The sequence below is a fragment of the Pectinophora gossypiella genome, chromosome 5, assembly GCF_024362695.1.
Source record: "Pectinophora gossypiella chromosome 5, ilPecGoss1.1, whole genome shotgun sequence".
NCBI lineage: Eukaryota > Metazoa > Arthropoda > Insecta > Lepidoptera > Gelechiidae > Pectinophora > Pectinophora gossypiella.
In genome coordinates this window covers 16,406,349-16,424,169 of record NC_065408.1, presented here as the reverse complement: position 1 = coordinate 16,424,169, position 17,821 = coordinate 16,406,349, and the positions used below count along the sequence as shown (strand labels likewise).

Below are 17,821 nucleotides of genomic sequence, written 5' to 3'. Positions count from 1 at the left end.
ACCACTGGACCACGGAGGCCGTTCAGTTCATCCACTGCTAGCTATTATCTACAAAAACGATTATATTATCTGTTTTTTCTAGTTCATGTAATGACTTAAATAGATAGTAGCGGGTACGCCGTCCAAGGTACGGATCATGTCACTTTCGGAAAATCGAGTTTGCCAAGTCGGTAAAGTCAACAATATATTATTAAACTTCAGGGTCGGGAACAATAAAAAATACTTTTGGCGAGATAATCAAAGCCCACGAGGACACTGTGTGTTTTGTTTTGTTTTATGTGTTGGCAACACATAAAACAAAACAAAAGAAAACTTTTTCGATTGGTAACTTTATTTCATGTTGGGATGTAGAATTTATTGACCAGTGGTTCCCAAAGTTGTCTGGGTTACCTATACTGGGTGTTAGTGGCATCGTAACGAATATTGAGAGAGATGAGTCCGCTCATTAATCTGAGTTAATATCAAGTGGAATTTTGCATCGAAAAAGTATAGAATTGAAATTAATTAAAAAATAAATTAAAAAAAACAATATTTGCGACGGAAACTTCCACTTGATATTAACTCAGAATCATGGTCTGAATCCTCCTTAGTATTCGTTACGATGTCACTAACACTGTATAATACAAGTTTACAAACTCGAGATCCACTTCTAAGAAATTTAGCTTCTCAAATAACAATAAAAGTTTGTTGGCTCGGGCGGTTGGTCTGTCATTCTAGGGGCAGAACCCATTGGTTGCTGCATTGGTTTGGGAAACTCTGCATTAAACTCTCAAACGTGAGAATTAGTGATGTCACATTCTCCTGACTGAATAAGTGATGTCCTAGTCGATCAATTTCCCTCTGTATAATACACACGATAATACGCGTAACAGATAATCCTACATTTATGATGTTCGTACCTAGTTGATAGATTTCACTCCGTAGTTGTACCAAATACTTATAAGATTTTTTTTTTACCTGGCGCATATCACTGGCAATACAGACGCGCTCAGCATTATGGGTATATTTGCTCTAAACATTACAGCATTCAAACGATATTATACTTTACGTGTGAGTTTTTAAAAAGTTAGCATAAAAAAATATTATCTTATATTATAATCTGGGCCCCGGTATATCTCTGCACTTAATTTCCAAGGAATAATGTTTATTTTTCTATTACCTATTTCTTCTGAGGTGCTTACTGATCAGCTTTGAACGTAGCCTACACGGTGCATGCTATCTACGCACACGCGACATGTATCGCGGGGTCGACCAATAGACGCTGTGTATTTAACTTACGTGGTATACATGTGTCGCGAGTATTAATAGCTCTTGAATACTGGCTTAAGCAATGCTATCTTTGGTGTTCCGCATCTCTGGCTTTCTTCTGCTGATACTTGCCTGTGGCGATAACTCAGCGGAGGGCATTTTCCAGGCTACATTCTCCAAGAAATATATAGGTGGCGCTGTAGAACTTCAACCAGATAATTGCCTTATTCTCATTCAAATCAAATCAAATAATGTATTGCACAAATATGGTATTTTTTTTTTGACGTGACTTATTATAGATATGCCGCAGATGGCATTAACTACTTGGCCGGACAAATGGGGAGCGCTGAAGGCTCTCACCCGGTACACAGTTTAAGACAACAGGCCTGAGGGTGCCCAGTTGTGCGCGAACCTCGGCTCAGGGCGTCGACTGAGAGGAAAATTATATTTGAAAGAATTAATCGACCCTAGTGGGTCGATTGGTACAGCATATTTGGCCATAACATAGGCATGCTCTCATAATTATTCAAAAATAAAATGTAATGTCAGAGGCATATCTAAAAATAATTGTTGCTTGATATTTGGATGAGATATGTATAGAATTATGTTGCTACCCACATTACTCTTTATTATGATCAGAATAATAATCTGTGGAAAATTTGTTGTGCCTGGGTGTAATAACAAAGGTTTTCATTTAATACGTAACAAAGGTAAAAGATAAATATGTATATTATTTATTGAATTAAACGAAGGCAAAATTGTAAAGCGCCAGCTATAAAGGGTGTTAGTGACACCGTAACGAAAACTTTGAGGGATGAGTCAGACCATGATTCTGAGTCGATATCAAGTCACACACATCGTAGATACCTAGCATCGACACAAACCATGGTTTAACGATGCTAGTTAGCATAATCACTGTGTGTACTAAATTTTTGAAACAAATAAAAAAAAAAGTGGATTTTCCGTCGCAAAAATCATGTATTTTTTTTTAGTTTTTTTAAATTATTTCCAATTCTATACATTTGCGATGGAAAATTCCACTTGATATTAACTCAGAATAATCAGCTGAATCATCCCTCTCAGTATTCGTTACGATGTCACTAGCACCCTGTATATATTTTGGGGATTGTGGTGTGGAAAGTCCCTCATTAGGCTTTAAGTCTGACGCAATTGTTTCATGAGTTTATTTTTAATTTGCGCCTCTCCATAGTGGCGTTTATATCACACACCTCTCCGTACGGGATACAGGGGCGATGCTATGTTGTGTTAGAACGTGCACAGAAGAGAAAACGACTTTACAATGGCATATGCAGTGCATGACGCACAAAGGTGCAGCTTCTCACCTAGTTACTATGTGCTTATATTGTCTTGATTTCCTTCAGCAGTCATTCCTGCGTAAACAAAAGAACTATAAAGTTCTTAGTTCTATATTCAAATTCTGATACATGATTTGGCTATTTGACAGTTGTAACAATAAAATATGAAATATGTCGGATATGGTAGCTTACCATTAAACAATAATTATTAAGATAATTACAATTTTTTTTATTTTTACAAAATAAAAAAGCTATTTTTATCTGTGTATTACAAGACCCGAAACACGGGTGGCTATGATTGAGCTTTTTCTTTTTTTTACCTTTTCATGGGTTTGCTCTTGGCCCCAGACATGCCCGAAGGCATTGACGAGGCCTAAGATGGAGCGAGCTCGCCCAGAAGGTGCCTGTTCACTCTAACCTTTAAAGCACCCGGGTTATATGCATTCGGAAATACAGCAGACGGCAAAGAGCTTCATGTGACGTCACATTTCACAAAAATAAAATCTATCTGTCAGGTGTCAAGTTGTACTGTTTAACAGTTTCTTTGTTTGTTGACATGTGACGTCACTGGGCAAAATGTCACGTGACCAACCGTTTTCGCGCGAAATTTGAAATAATTGAAGAAGAATTATGTATTTTGTAATTATGTATTCTGTTATAAATAAAACTTTTTCGAGAAAATAAAATATTTTAAGAGGTATAAAATAAGCGTTTGTAATTTTTTAAATACTAATTCGAAAACTATCAGTAGCCAATTGATGAACATGGAAATTAGTATTTGTTTTTATTACGAAATTCGATGATTGTTGAAGGACATAGAAAATAAACGCACTGTAATATAAGACGCGCCCACACAGTGATCCGAATAAACAAAAAATAATCAACAGTAAACAATACTTCTTTTTGATTGAATTTTTTGTGTAATCTTTTGGGCGTAAGTTATCTCTTCTACTGGGGTGGGGAGAGCCCGTCGGTCCAGTTATCAGAAGAAACTTACCTTAGAATTTATGTCCCATAGAATAAAATGAAATTTTGTCTTGACTTCTTTTTCTTTCTCCTTTTTAGTAAAGTTAGAATCCAACTTTTCCAACCTTGACACCGTCGCCGTTTAAAAAAACCTTCCTTCCGTCCCATTTATCTACCATACTAAATTCGCGTACCATAAACAATTGAATCCCCATTCACTGTCCTTCCATAGTATACACTCTTTCCTTCTACCAATCATACGTCCTGTTTCACTCACTTTCCTACATTTAAAGTGACATTGCTCCAATCTATTGTTATTCATGTTGACCGGTACATCATCCTTTTTATTATGTCTCTGCCCAGCGTAGAAGATATCGAATTTGCTAGGCCCAATATGAATTTCAAACTGACCAATAACAATTTGATCCTCAACAGATGCAAGGCTTACGTCAAAAATCCAACACGTCTAGTATGCGGACCTGTACCACGGTTACCTTCCGAAGCAGCCACACTCACATTCGAAACAACAACTCAAGTATCCAGTACGGGAGAGTCAACAGAGCCACCTCGTTTCGAGACCACAGCTGGCGGAATCATCAATGTCAGAAGAATGCGCAGTTTATTTAAGAAGACCAATAAAATTGGCCACGCTTACGGCAATGTCAGTGGCTTCGTAAAGGTATTTAATAGTGCAGCTGTTAGGGCACTTAGGACAGCACAAAAGGTGAGCCATAGTTGTTGGTGATACTCCACACTCGCAATCATCGCAACCATCAACCAGGTATCCCCACCTGCAGAGATTATCCTTGCAGTCATTAGTCAGCAAAAATTTAGTATCGATCGCCATCGACTCGCAAAGAAGAAGATTTAAGAAGACTATGGCTCTTCTACCACCTTATCACAAAACGCAGAGTCCTACCAGATACACAGCAGTCATGCGGTCGAGCGTTCCAAGTTGGCGTCCCCACGGCAGGAGTAACGAAATATAATACAACGTGCACAATGAAAACGGACACTCGAACGCATAAAGACATTATATCTATTGATAGGGTCCGGTTCGTTTAGTGTATAGGCTTTCTGTTACTTTCTGTAAATAAATGAAGGAGGGTGGTTCACACTCAAGTTTTGAGGAAGAGTGCATAGGCAAGGAGAAAGCAGCGGGGAGGTATTTCGGTACAATTGGCTCTACAGTGCGTACTCCAAAGCACTTTGCTCGGCACATAATAATACAACTGCGCGAATCTCACCCCTCTAGAAGCTTCTTTACACATCATCCCGAAACACGAGTTTCGTCGCTTGGCTGCAAGGCTATGTCTGGAGGGTGGTAACCAACCACAACTGGAGCCTGCCACCGGTAACATCGCTCGAATAGCACGACTCAAGGGTCACCGTGTAAGGTCTCGAGGGCAAACCTACGGACGTGGGCAAATTCAGAGCTTAATTCATTTAAGAAAGACTTCTTCAAAAATCTAGTGTTAGAAAGTTATGGAACTCTGTGATTCCGCGGTAATTATGTGAACACATTGTAAGTTTGTGTGGTCGCTTATGTAATAAGGATAGATTTATAACCGATTAGACAAAAAAAAAAAATATCACACGAATTAGACAACAAGTGAGTTGAAAATCTGTTTGGTGTACCTTACAATTGATGGTAATTGTACAAAGTAGTATTTTAAGAAAGACTTCGCTTATTGTCTACTGGATTCCGCGACTTTGTCTAATTATGATTCTGAAAGCAGTTTGCAGACTTTTTCGGATAATACCCGGTGTCAGCATGTTCAGTTCATGTATAATAATTTGTGATCACTGTCCAGAACAGATAAGGGGCCTTGACTAAGTTGCAAACAATTTATATTATTAAGTACTTAAATAACAGACTACTATTTGTATGCCTACTAGCAGGCTGAATACAGAGATCGAATAATTTTATATAACATCTCTTTACCCGACTTCGGCCAAACAAAAAAGAGGGTTATGCATTTGACCGCTACGTATGTAAGAATGTATATATGAATGAAAGTATGTGTATGCACGTCTGTTCCAACCTTACTTCTAAACCACCTGTCGGAATTTAACAAATGAGGTGTCACTAGAAGCGTCATAATTATCCGGTGGTTATAGTTTATGTGTCGTCACGCTAAATTCAACGTGGCGCCCTCTAGAGGGCGTTAAGTGAGCGCGAGTATTTTTTTTCGAATGTAGTGTGTTGGGTATCAAATGAAAATGCTTAATTTGTACATTTCAACACACATACATACATAAAATCACGCCCGTAATCCCTAATGGGGTGGGCAGAGCCACAAGTAATCAAAGACAACTTGCAGCCACTGTTGATACGATGTCGTAAGCTGGATATGATGAACCTTATAGTGATAAGGGATCAGCCTACATTTCAAATATGTACATATTACTAGTTTTTATCCGCTGGTTTGCTTATATTTGTATTTAATTACGTTAAATTAGTTACATAACTGCTGTGAACCGCAACCCACACCCACGTGCCGCGATCCGCTAGGTTCCTAAAAAAAATTGTAGATGGCGCTGTACAGATTTTCCTTCTTTTGACCTTCTAATTTCATGGATAACAGACATCTGCATATTCTATCTTTGTTTTTAGGTATAAATCATGACTCAACACACCCAGGCACAACACGTCATCAACCCATTATTATTCTGATCAAAAAAAGAGAAGCGAAATAAGTTCCAGTAGGATAATTCTATACATAACGTGATCCAAATATCAAGCTTCAATATGTTTCATATATGCTTCTGCCATTAAATTGTGTTTTAGAATAATTAAGTGCCCGAGTAATGAGAAAATAGATAATTATCACGTCAAAGCTGTACAACGCCATCTATATTGTTTTTGGTGAACGTAGCCTGGAAAGTAGTTATTGTCTGCTTTATTGATTCGATTACAAAGGCTATTAGTCATTTTAGATTTAAGTAATTAACTATAGAAACTTGCAAGATATTGTGCGAAAAGGCTTAAAACCTTTTACGATGTTGATCCCAATTTAATGGAATTTTGAAGAATAGCGGGATATAATATTAAAAAAATATTATTAAATATTATTTATTTATGTAAATAAATAACGTTGTCATCATCATCACCCTATTTTATGGCGTTTTTCACGGAATCCGCTTACTTATCCTCAAAGTTTAATGTAATTAAATATGTACAAATAATAATATTAAAAACGTATAAATATTAATAGTCAATGACATTAATTTTGTACACTATTATTACATCGAATTATAATAATTTGAATGCACATTTTGTATAGTTTTCTAATTATATTTGTTACTGTTGTGAAATATTATTATTCCTAAACATAGCTGTCGAGAAGTGGGTATGTATACTATAAAATTCAGCCTACCCCTGCCTGGACATAGGCATGATGCTATGTTATAATAATAATTATAACCTATGTTATAACCTATGTTAATAATAATAATTACAAGAAACACAATTATAATGTTATGTAGTGAGACTATACTTAGGTAGAGCAAAGAGTTGTATATACGTAAATAAAATATGTATTTTGATTTCTTTGTTTCATTTATGATTACTCGAACATGCGACCTCAGACTGAGAGTCGAGCGTTCTTCCAACTGAGTTACCACAGCTCTCATCACTAACTTAAGAGCCACGCTGTTATCGCCTCCGCCTCTGAATGGTACTGACAGTTACTGCTGCCCTCTGTCAGGTTCCAGGTTACAGTCCCTGTGACGCGTCCTGCATTGCCATACCAATGGCTCCAATCTCCGCCTCTGCGACCGTTGAGGTCTTCACCCGTATCCCTGGGCAAGGGTTCTTCGTTAAACCCCGTAGATCTGGGTCCCTATGCAAACACAGCCACCATCTCACACTACCAGGGCTCTAACACGAACATTTTCTAAATAAATAAGATTCTTTCGTATATAACATACGTGACTTATTGTAGACTTACAGCAAATGACGTTAACTACTTTGCCGGAGTAATATAAAAACATTATAACGTACAAAGAAGTAGCAAAATAAACAAATTGAATGAAAATCTAATGCAGGACATTACATTGTATTTATCAAGGGGATTTCAAACGGAACTCTAAGGGTGGCTTGCGTAAGGGTCTTTAAACATGTTTAGTGGGCCACTAAACATGTTTAAAGACCCTTACGCAAGCCACCCTAAAAATTGTATTAAAGGATTTTCCTTCTCGTCGCTTAAATTGTATTAAAACGCAAAGTATAAAGGAAATAAAGGGTACCTCTTATAAAGGGTGTTAGCAACACACCGTAACAAAAACTTTGGGGGATGATTCAGACCACGATTCTGAGTTGATATCATTTTATTTTACCTTTGATGGTTTTGCTCTTAGCCTCAGACTTACCCGAAGGCATTGACGAAGCCTAAGATGGAATGAGCTCGCCCAGAAGATGCCTTTTCACTCTGGCCTTGAAAGCACCCGGGTTATAATGTATTCGGAAATACAGAAGACGGTAAGATGGCAGAGAATTCTACTCCCTAGCAGTGAGCATAATGAAGGACGATGCGAAGCGCTTTGTGCGAATAGTTGGGATATCCACCACATAGGGATGGAACCCGGCCGTACGTCTGGAAGTCCGAAGATAAAAGGGGGATGGTGGAATGAGCTCGTATAGATCGCAGGCACACTCTCCGAAGTGCAGTCTGTAGAATACCGATGTAGAATATCAATTGGAATTTTCCGCCACTAGTATGGAATTGAAAATTATAAATTAAATAAATATAATAATAAAAAGGAAATGATATGAAATATGATATTAATTCAGAATCATCCCCCTCAGTATTCGGTACGGTATAAAACAAAATATCTGTTTATGTAACATACATATTTGTATTATGGGACCTTGACACAAATTCGACACATTTAACGAGCATTAATTTTGTATAATAGAAGGTGTCAGCTTCTATTATACAAAATTAATGCTCGTTAAATGAGTTTGAATACCGATGTAGAATATCAATTGAAATTTTCCGCCGCAAGTATGGAATTGAAAATTATAAATTAAATAAAAATAATAATAAAACGGAAATGATATGAAATATAATATTAATTCAGAATCATCCCCCTCAGTATTCGGTACGGTATGAAACAAAATATCTGTTTATGTAACGTACATATTTGTATTATGGGACCTTGACACAAATTCGACACATTTAATGAGCATTAATTTTGTATAATAGAAGCTGACACCTTCTATTATACAAAATTAATGCTCGTTAAATGTGTCGAATTTGTACATAAACAGATATTTTGTTTTCTGAGGCTTCTTAAGAAGGTTCTCGAAAAACAACATAGGCAATATAAATAGCCTATAATAGCCTGTGGGGCCTTTGGCGGCTTAATCATAACCCTGACACCAGGGTTGATGAGGCTGATATTCCACCTCACAACCCACACGATAAGGAGAAGAGATAGCCTATATACGTCCCACGGCTGGGCATAGGCCTCCCCAAATCAACCAGGGGTATGGTTCTAGGTGTAAAAACAAAACAAAACTCCATATTGAATTTGAACCCGGATGCATCGCTCTTGCAATCCCTGTTGGGGACAGCAGACTACAAAGAGTATTCAACTTTTGACCCACAACCAGTTTTGATGCGAAATCTAAAGGCTTGTAGTTTTGACATGATGAACCAAAGGTGTTTAGTACGTATACCAAAATATGTTAAGTATTATGAAGACTTTGTCCACCTCGATCGGGATCTTAGGCGTGAGTTTACGTAAAAATCTTTTTCACAATATCAGTATACTAGATATAATACTACCTCCAGATTTTTGGGCAAACGAGATATGCAGATCGACGGTGTTGGGGTAAGTATCTATTTTGTGATCAAACTTTTAGTTTTTGAAATAATCGCTATTAAAGTTTGTAATAAGAGAAGTCTAGGACTATTTTTGCTCTTATCCCGGTTGGTCCCGGTTACAAATAATAATAATAATAAGTCACCGCCTGCTCATTTTATCCATGTTTACCAACATTGGTCGAGCAGGCGCCATAATCCCCCATAGCTCCAGTATCCCGGTCCACTAACCCCCAACCCAATAGCCCAGTTCCCTTTGTTCCCATAATCTGCAATAGTCCTACACGAACCGGGGATTGTCTTTGGGTGCACTCCCATAGTGCATACAGGGATAATCGCCGGTTGGTGTCACACCACATTTAGATTAAACTGTCTTAAGAGGCCTCTACATGTTGGCTTCGGCCCCACGCACGCCTTCCAAAATTCGGGGCTCCGTAGGCCCGAGATATGGAAACGACATACAAAAAATAATAATAATAAGAAAGAGAAGATAAACTATAGTTTAAAAAATAATAATAATAAAATACTACTACAGCACTGACACCACACTGACTTTTGTTGGTTACTACTTACTGATGATTGTAAGTACGTAGTCGTTACATGAGCCATGTCAGGAGCCTTTGGCGGCTCAATAATAACCCTGACACCAGGGTTGATGAGGTTGGTACTCCACCTCACAACCCACACGATAGAAGAAGTTTGCTCATATCTTTTTTACGAAAAGTAGTAAGTAGCGCCATCTACATTTCTTAGGGTGTATTTATTGTAGGTAACTGAGGGTTGCTGGTACAATGAATCCAGCCCATGTCTATGAGATGTACGAATTGTCTTACGGGGTAAGTTAAATAGATGTCTCTGATAAGTTCGTTTCTTTCGTGTTGGTTGTACGATCAATGATGTACCTCACCAATCCTGGTGTCAGAGTAATTGTTAAGCCGCAAAAGGCCCCTAACATGGCTCATGTACCGATTACATACTTAAAGTACTCGTCATACTTTCGGACAATCGGGTGATCAGCCTATAATGTCCTAACTAAAGTAAGGATCTCAAAGTGATTTATGTGGTATGTACTGTACACGCCGGAATTTTCGAACCCGGGCCCTCCGAACCGTGAACCTATCGCTCAACCACTCATCCAAGGACGTTGAAAATGTTCCTGCAAGATCTTAAGCCGTGGGTGAGACATGTTGCACACTTTAATTTGTGGTCCCGTACATGTCTCTAATGAGTATGTCTCTAATGTAACCATGTCACTAATGTGACCATACCTCTAATGTGACCATGTCTCTAATGTGACCACGTTTCTAATGTGACCATGTCCCTAATGGACTATGTCTCTAATGTGACCATGTCTCTAATGTGGCCAAGTCCCTAATGCGACCATGTCTCTAATGATACCATGTCTCTAATGTAACCATGTCTCTAATGTGACCATGCCTCTAATGCGACCTAGTCTCTAATGCGACAATGTCCCTAATGTGACCATATCTCTAATGTAACCATGTCTCTAATGTGACCATGTCACTAATGTGACCATGTCACTAATGTGACCATGTCACTAATGTGACCATGTCTCTAATGTGACCTTTTCCCTAATGCGACTATGTCTCTATTGTGATCATATCTCTAATGTGCCTATGTCACTAATGTGACCATGGCACTAATGTGACCATGTCTCTAATGTGACCGTGTCCCTAATGTGGCCATGACCCTAATGTGTCCATGTCCCTAATGCTATTACGTCTCTAATGTGACCATGTCACTAATGTGACCACGTCTCTAATGTGACCTTGGTCCTAATGTGGCCATGTCCCTAATGTGTCCATGTCCCTAATGTGATTATGTCTCTAATGTCACTATGACCCTAATGTGACCATGTCTCTAATGTGACTATGTCTCTAATGTGGTCATGTCTCTAATGTGGTCATGTCCCTAATGTGACCATGTCTCTAATTGACTATGTCTCTAATGTGACAATGTCTCTAATGTGACCATGTCTCTAATCTGACCGTGTCACTAATGTGACCATGCCTGTTGGAAATTATATTTTTTATCTATGGCAACTCAGCCGTAAAAAAAAACCTCTTCTCTCTGCGACATTAAAAATGTATACGTGTGCTCTTTCGCAATAAATTTATTCAAGTGGATTCGCCGTATTTTATTGTGAAGAAAGCGATAAAAACTCTTCATAATTTGGTCCTTCGAGCCGGATGCAAGCGTTCCAGTGCGGAATTTCATCGCGAGTTAACAAAAATTACAATTTTCGGCGGGCGGCGGTGGCAGGACGTTATACATTTCGTCAAGATTTCGTCTTGAATCCGACCGACTACGCTGCGAGAACGAGTCCAAAAGAATACGAACCAAGAAACCGTGAGTGCATACGCAAATATACTCAGAGGAAGTGCAAGAAGATATCCAGTGAGCTGCAAATTATTATTATTAGCTTCACTGCAAGAATTCTAGAAACATCTTTTTTTGCTACCTATCGGAAATCGGTAAGCTGAAACGAAACGCAAGAACTAGCAATAGTAACACTACACGATCGAAAAGTGAGTTCGGGGTGAGTTTCGATCTCACTCGCTCCACAAGCTTCATCGCAGGAGTGAGCGGGACGCAAGATCATCGGCCTTCGGACATCTCGTTCGATACGAAAAATCGTTCGCGTGTATTGTTTATGGTTTTATTTTTTTTATAGCGTAGCGTTGTTCGTTCTTTTTCATATTTTATCCGCCATTACGTTTGTACATTTTACATTCAACGAAAAAATAATTGTTTGTAACGAAATTACTAACGTAGCGATATATTTACAAGTAAAAATAAGTTTAAAGTTTTGTAAACATGGCAGAGGAGAAGGAGAAAGAGAAATTAAGCACACTTGTTGCCAAACGTGGATACATAAAAGGTACGCTTACACGAATTCATAAATTTGTTACAGATTCCCATGAATTGTCTGTTGTATCTTCGAAATCACAATTAGAAGCCAAACTAAATCATTTAGTAAACACATTTACTCAGTACGAAAACCTCAATTGCCAAATTTCAGTTCTCAACCAAAATGATATCGAGGATTTTGGAAAAGTCGAGGAAATATTTTACTTTTCCAAGGCCATGTTACTTGACGAAATTGAAAAACGCAACAAGAACGACTCCTCTTCTACTCCTCCGCCAAGTACATCCAGCGTAAACGACAGGAAACTCAAACTTCCTGCAATAAACATAGAAATATTTGATGGTAAGTCCTGTGCAAAATATGTAACATTCATAAACCTATTTAACTCGTTAATTGATAGTGATCTTAAGCTAGATAACATACAGAAGCTTCATTATCTCCGAACATATTTAAAAGACGAAGCATTTAACATCATAAGTGAACTACCGTTGACGCAAACCAGTTACTTGGAAGCCCTCAAATTATTAAAAGAACGCTATTATAACAGGCACAAAATTATCAATGAACATGTGTCATTATTATTAGATTTGCCCACGTTAGGGAGGGGTAGCAATGTTAGAGATTTTGTATCACAAATTAAACAGACGCTCGCAGCTTTGAAAAACTTAAACATTAACGTTGAGTCATGGGATCCTATCCTAACTATTATTTTATTACGCAAATTAGATGGATTCACATCCCGCGCCTTCCAACTCGAAAGGGAGATTGGGAAGGAGCCAACAGTTGCCGAATTGTTAGCATTCCTCGAGAAACGAGCTCTAGCTGCAGAAAATTCTCCGGCAACTGCAAGCAATTGGAAGCCTGCTTCAAGACTGGCAGTCAACATAGCAGTCCAGGGATCATCCTGCAAGAAATGTAAGTCGACTGCACATAAATTATATAGTTGCAAAAGTTTTCAACTACTGCCATCAGCAGAGCGAATACAATTTGTCAAAGACAATAATTTATGCAATGTTTGTTTAAACAAACACAATGGGAGATGCAAGTTTCACTTCAGGTGCAATCTTTGCAAGAATGACCATAATACATTGGTGCATCCTGAAGTCATTTCCACACCAGTAACATTATTTTCCAATGTCAATAATAATGTGTTGCTCCCTACAGCACAGGTGAAGCTGTTCACAAAGGGCAACAGAGAAGTACATGTAAAGGCAATACTTGACTCCGGGTCACAAGCATCCCTAGTCACAAGCAAAGTTATTGATGTACTAAAATTGACCCCCATGCAATCTGACACCAATATCGTGGGAGTCACAAATTCAATTAATAATGTCAAATATTCCATACCTCTGGAAGTGTCATCACTGGTATCAGATTTTAAAACCACAGTAAATTTTCATGTTGTTGACAAAATTACTTGCAAGTTGCCCCAACAACCCATAGACTTGACAAAATTAAAGATTCCCCCTGGTGTACAACTGGCTGACAAAACATTTAATGCGCCATCCGAGATAAACATGCTGATGGGTGCTGATGTGTTTTTCCAGGTGCTCCTGCCATCTACTCCGACGACGAGCACACAGCCGCCGAGCCAGCCCTCGTACCAGCCATCGAGGCAGCCGTCGTGTCAGCCGCTGAACCAGCCATCGTGCCAGCCGCCGCCGAGCCAATCGCAGCAGCATGAGCAAAAAGATTCAGCCTTACCTATAATTACTAACACCAGGTTTGGTCATATAGTGGGGGGTGCTTTACCAATATTCAACAAGAGTAAAAACAATGCTAATTGCAATATAATATCATTGCATTGTCACACATGCGATAACGATATCAGTGAGCTAAATGAAAATATAAAAAACTTCTGGAAATTAGAGGATGTTCCCCAAATACTAAGTGACAAATGCAGTGAATCAGAGCAAGCTGAATTAATTTTTTCTAACTCTGTAAAACTTGAAAATAATAAGTTTCAAGTTGATATTCCATTAAAAGTAAACCTTAATGAGGTCAATCACACCTTAGGTAGCTCTTTTGATCTTGCATTATTTAGATTTCTTAGCTTAGAAAAAAGGCTACACAAAAATATTAATTTACTAACTCAATATCAAAATTTCATTGATGAATACATTGACTTAGGCCAAGCGCACTATGTTGATATTAATTCATACGATTTTTCTAAAGACCCTGTATATTTTCTCCCTCACCACCCAGTGGTAAATGAGGCAAGCAAGAGTACACCCATGAGAGTAGTTTTCAATGGCTCCATGCGAACAAATAAAGGTGTATCATTAAATGACATACAGCTTAATGGGCCTAAAGTTCAGCGTGATCTTTTTGACATATTAATGTTGTTTAGATTTGGAGAATACATGGTTACTACAGACATCAGGCGCATGTTTAGGAACATTAATATAAATCCTGCACATAAACCACTTCAAAACATACTGTGGCGAAATAACTTGCATGAGGAAATTCGGTGTATATGCTTAGATACTGTTACTTACGGTTTAAAAAGCTCGAGCTATCTCGCGACACGGTGCTTACTTGAGTTAGCTAATAGGTTTGAGCATGAACTCCCTCTAGCTTCTTTTGTTATTAGAAACTGTACATATATAGATGATGTGCTATATAGCAATTCAAACTTAGATATTTTAATTGAAACCAAAAGACAGTTGTGTGCAATGTTAAAGTATGGAAGCTTAGAAGCTCATAAGTGGTCTTCAAATCAAGCCAGTGTTCTGTCAGATATACCAATTGAAAAACAACATTTTGATAGTTTAGATTTTGAACAAGATTGTAATTTTAATATGAAAACTTTAGGTTTGCAAATGAACTTGAAACAAGATTCTTTCACTATTTCAAGTCCTGATAATTCGTCATCAGGAAATATCACAAAAAGCACAGTCTTAAGTTGTATCGCGCGGTTCTATGATCCCCTAGGTTTTGCTAGTCCGATTATAATTAAGGCTAAGGCTATTATGCAAAGATTATGGGAAGACAAGTTAGATTGGAATGCTCCTGCACCCAAAGAAATTGTTCATGACTGGCTACAATTTTCTAACAACTTAGCTAGCATGCAACCTATTCATTTAGATAGAAATATACCAATACCAGAGACAGCTGTTGCAGTACAACTCATTGGGTTCGCCGATGCGTCCTCCACTACTGGCTACGGGTGCTGTCTATACTTACGTGTGGTGGACACAACAGGTAATGCAAAACTTTTCTTACTCTGCTCCAAGTCACGAATAAACCCACGCGCAAAGCCACTCACCGTCCCCAGGCTCGAACTGCATGCAGCACTGTTGTTGGCGAAGCTTGTTTCTAAGGTATATGATACACTTCATATAAAAATAAAAATTGACAATGTTTATCTGCACAGTGATTCGAAAATCGTGCTCGCTTGGATCGAGACAGATTTAACAAGGCTTCAGGCTTATATTTCAAACAGAGTGAGAGCAATTAAGGAGTTAACAGGTAACTGGAAATGGCTGTACGTACAGTCACGAGACAATCCCGCTGACCTCATCAGTCGTGGTGTGGATCCGCAAGTACTTCCCGGCTGCGCCCTCTGGTGGAATGGTCCGACCTTCCTGCAAGAAAGGGAGTATCAATTTGAAAACAATAATGTATACTTACCTTTAGAAAACTTACCTGAAGTGAAGACTGCTCCTTCCTCTGCGTCCCCCGCTGATGTAGTCCTTCTCACTGTAAAAGAAAATGAGTTCCTGCGATCCTTTATTAACAGGTACTCAGATATTAATAAAATGACACGTATCATGGCGTACATTCTTAGATATCGTGATAATCTCCGATTAAAGGTAAAAGATAAAAATATTACATTTGAAAAAAGACATCTTTCTACACAAGAATTACAAAGGGCATTAATTGAGATTATCAAATACGATCAGAGTATTCATTTTCATAATGAGATTAATTCATTACAACTGCAAAAAGAGGTAAGTGGTTCTTTAAAGTCCTTACATCCATTTTTAGACAACGAGAATCTTTTAAGAGTAGGCGGAAGGCTTCATAACTCCGATATTAGTTATGCACAGAAACACCCTATCATTTTAGTGAAGGGCTCTATTATTACCGAATTGATAATTCGTAGCGAACATGCTAGGCTGTTACACGCTGGTCCCAAATTGTTGTTATCAAGCCTTAACCAAAAGTATTGGATTGTAAACGGCATAAGAGAGGTAAAAAAGGTAACACACAAGTGCATCACTTGTTTCAAGTTAAAAGCGTTAGCATCTAAACAATTGATGGGATCTTTGCCGAGTGATAGAGTTGTTCGTCCCTTGCGAGCATTTCAAAAGGTAGGATTAGATTTTACTGGAAGTATTGAGGTTAAACAGTCGCGAATTAGACGTTCTGTCATAGGAAAAGGCTATATTCTTGTATTCGTCTGCTTTAGCACCAAAGCTGTGCACCTTGAGCTAGCTTCTGATCTCACCACTGCTACCTTTCTCGCGTGTTTTAAGAGGTTCATATCTCGAAGGGGCTTACCAAGTGACTGTTATTGCGATAACGCTAGTACATTTCGCTGCGCAAGTTCTCAGTTGAACGATTTATACAAACTCTTAGGATCGCAAAATCATCAAATGCAAGTTAATAATTTTGCAGCACAGAATCAGATCAACTTTCATTTTATTCCATCATACTCGCCTGTATTTGGTGGTTTATGGGAAGCCGCTGTTAAGAGTACAAAATATCATTTGAAACGCATAGTTCAAAATAGTTTATTAACCTACGAGGAACTAAACACTGTATTAGTACAAATTGAGGCAGTACTCAATTCGAGACCTCTGTTACCAATGACTTCTAATCCCGATGACTTCACATATTTAACCCCGGGACATTTTTTAATAGGCACGTCATTAATGACATACCCTGATCATGATGTAAGTAATAAACCTGTAAACAAATTAAAAATGTGGAATGTATGTAACAATATGGTGCAATCCTTTTGGAAAATATGGTACAAACACTACTTAAATGTCTTGCAGTCTAGGCCAAAATGGCAAACAGCTAAGAGCAATATTACGATTGGTTCTCTTGTACTTTTAGTTGAGAATAATTCTCCTCCCTTGAATTGGCCTATGGCTCGTGTTACACAGATTTTCCCTGGCAAAGATAATCATGTTCGGGCATTTGAAGTGATGACTCCGAATAGAAAGAAACACATTAGGTCTGTAACTAAAGTGTGTATTTTACCATTAGATTAAGAATATGTTCCTACAATTAATTACTAAAGTTAGAATAAGATTGTGTTATTTTTTACTATTATAAAACCTAAGATAATTAATCTTTCATACATACTTAGATTCTTTGATACAATGTAAATACAAACATATTCCATTATCTTTAGTATGTACAATTTGAAAACTTTCTTAGTTACATATAATTATACTTACAGTTACAAGGTATACTTAGTTACAAATAGTATAACTTAAAAATAGTTATAAAGTAAGGTAAAAAGTAAAACTTTGTTTTAAGTTAATAAATACTTTAGTTGTCATTCATGCTGGGATTACAATAGTGATAAAATGTAAACTTTTCACATTTATATG

The 17,821-nt window shown here is 37.9% G+C and overlaps 2 protein-coding genes across 4 annotated transcripts in view; both read left to right on the top strand.

The window, feature by feature from the left end:
* The window catches only part of LOC126367216 (neuropeptide FF receptor 1-like), a 56,749-nt gene extending 52,374 nt beyond the window's left edge, over nt 1-4,375 (top strand). For 2 of the 3 annotated variants that reach the window (XM_050010641.1, XM_050010642.1), the window contains one exon: nt 3,966-4,375. In XM_050010641.1, coding sequence (XP_049866598.1) covers nt 3,966-4,157 — 192 coding nt within the window. In that variant the 3' untranslated portion in view covers nt 4,158-4,375. The remainder of the gene's footprint in view (nt 1-3,965) is intronic. The other variant, XM_050010644.1, reaches the window with a different exon arrangement.
* Nucleotides 4,376-11,616: 7,241 nt separating this feature from the next.
* LOC126367219 (uncharacterized) lies at nt 11,617-15,620 on the top strand. Its single transcript, XM_050010647.1, has 4 exons — nt 11,617-12,263; nt 12,405-12,593; nt 12,978-13,166; nt 13,799-15,620. The coding sequence occupies exons 1-4, from the start codon at nt 12,200-12,202 to the stop codon at nt 13,933-13,935; spliced, it is 579 nt and encodes a 192-aa protein (XP_049866604.1). The 5' UTR covers nt 11,617-12,199; the 3' UTR covers nt 13,936-15,620.
* The last annotated feature ends 2,201 nt before the right edge of the window (nt 15,621-17,821 follow it).

Excerpts from the sequence above, each read along its gene's own strand:
- LOC126367219 (XM_050010647.1), top strand. The coding sequence starts at position 12,200 with ATGGCAGAGGAGAAGGAGAAAGAGAAATTAAGCACACTTGTTGCCAAA. Across the intron at positions 12,264-12,404 it reads CAAACGTGGATACATAAAAG|TTCTCAACCAAAATGATATC; the intron begins GTACGCTTACAC and ends GCCAAATTTCAG. Across the intron at positions 12,594-12,977 it reads AAACATAGAAATATTTGATG|ATGGATTCACATCCCGCGCC; the intron begins GTAAGTCCTGTG and ends TACGCAAATTAG.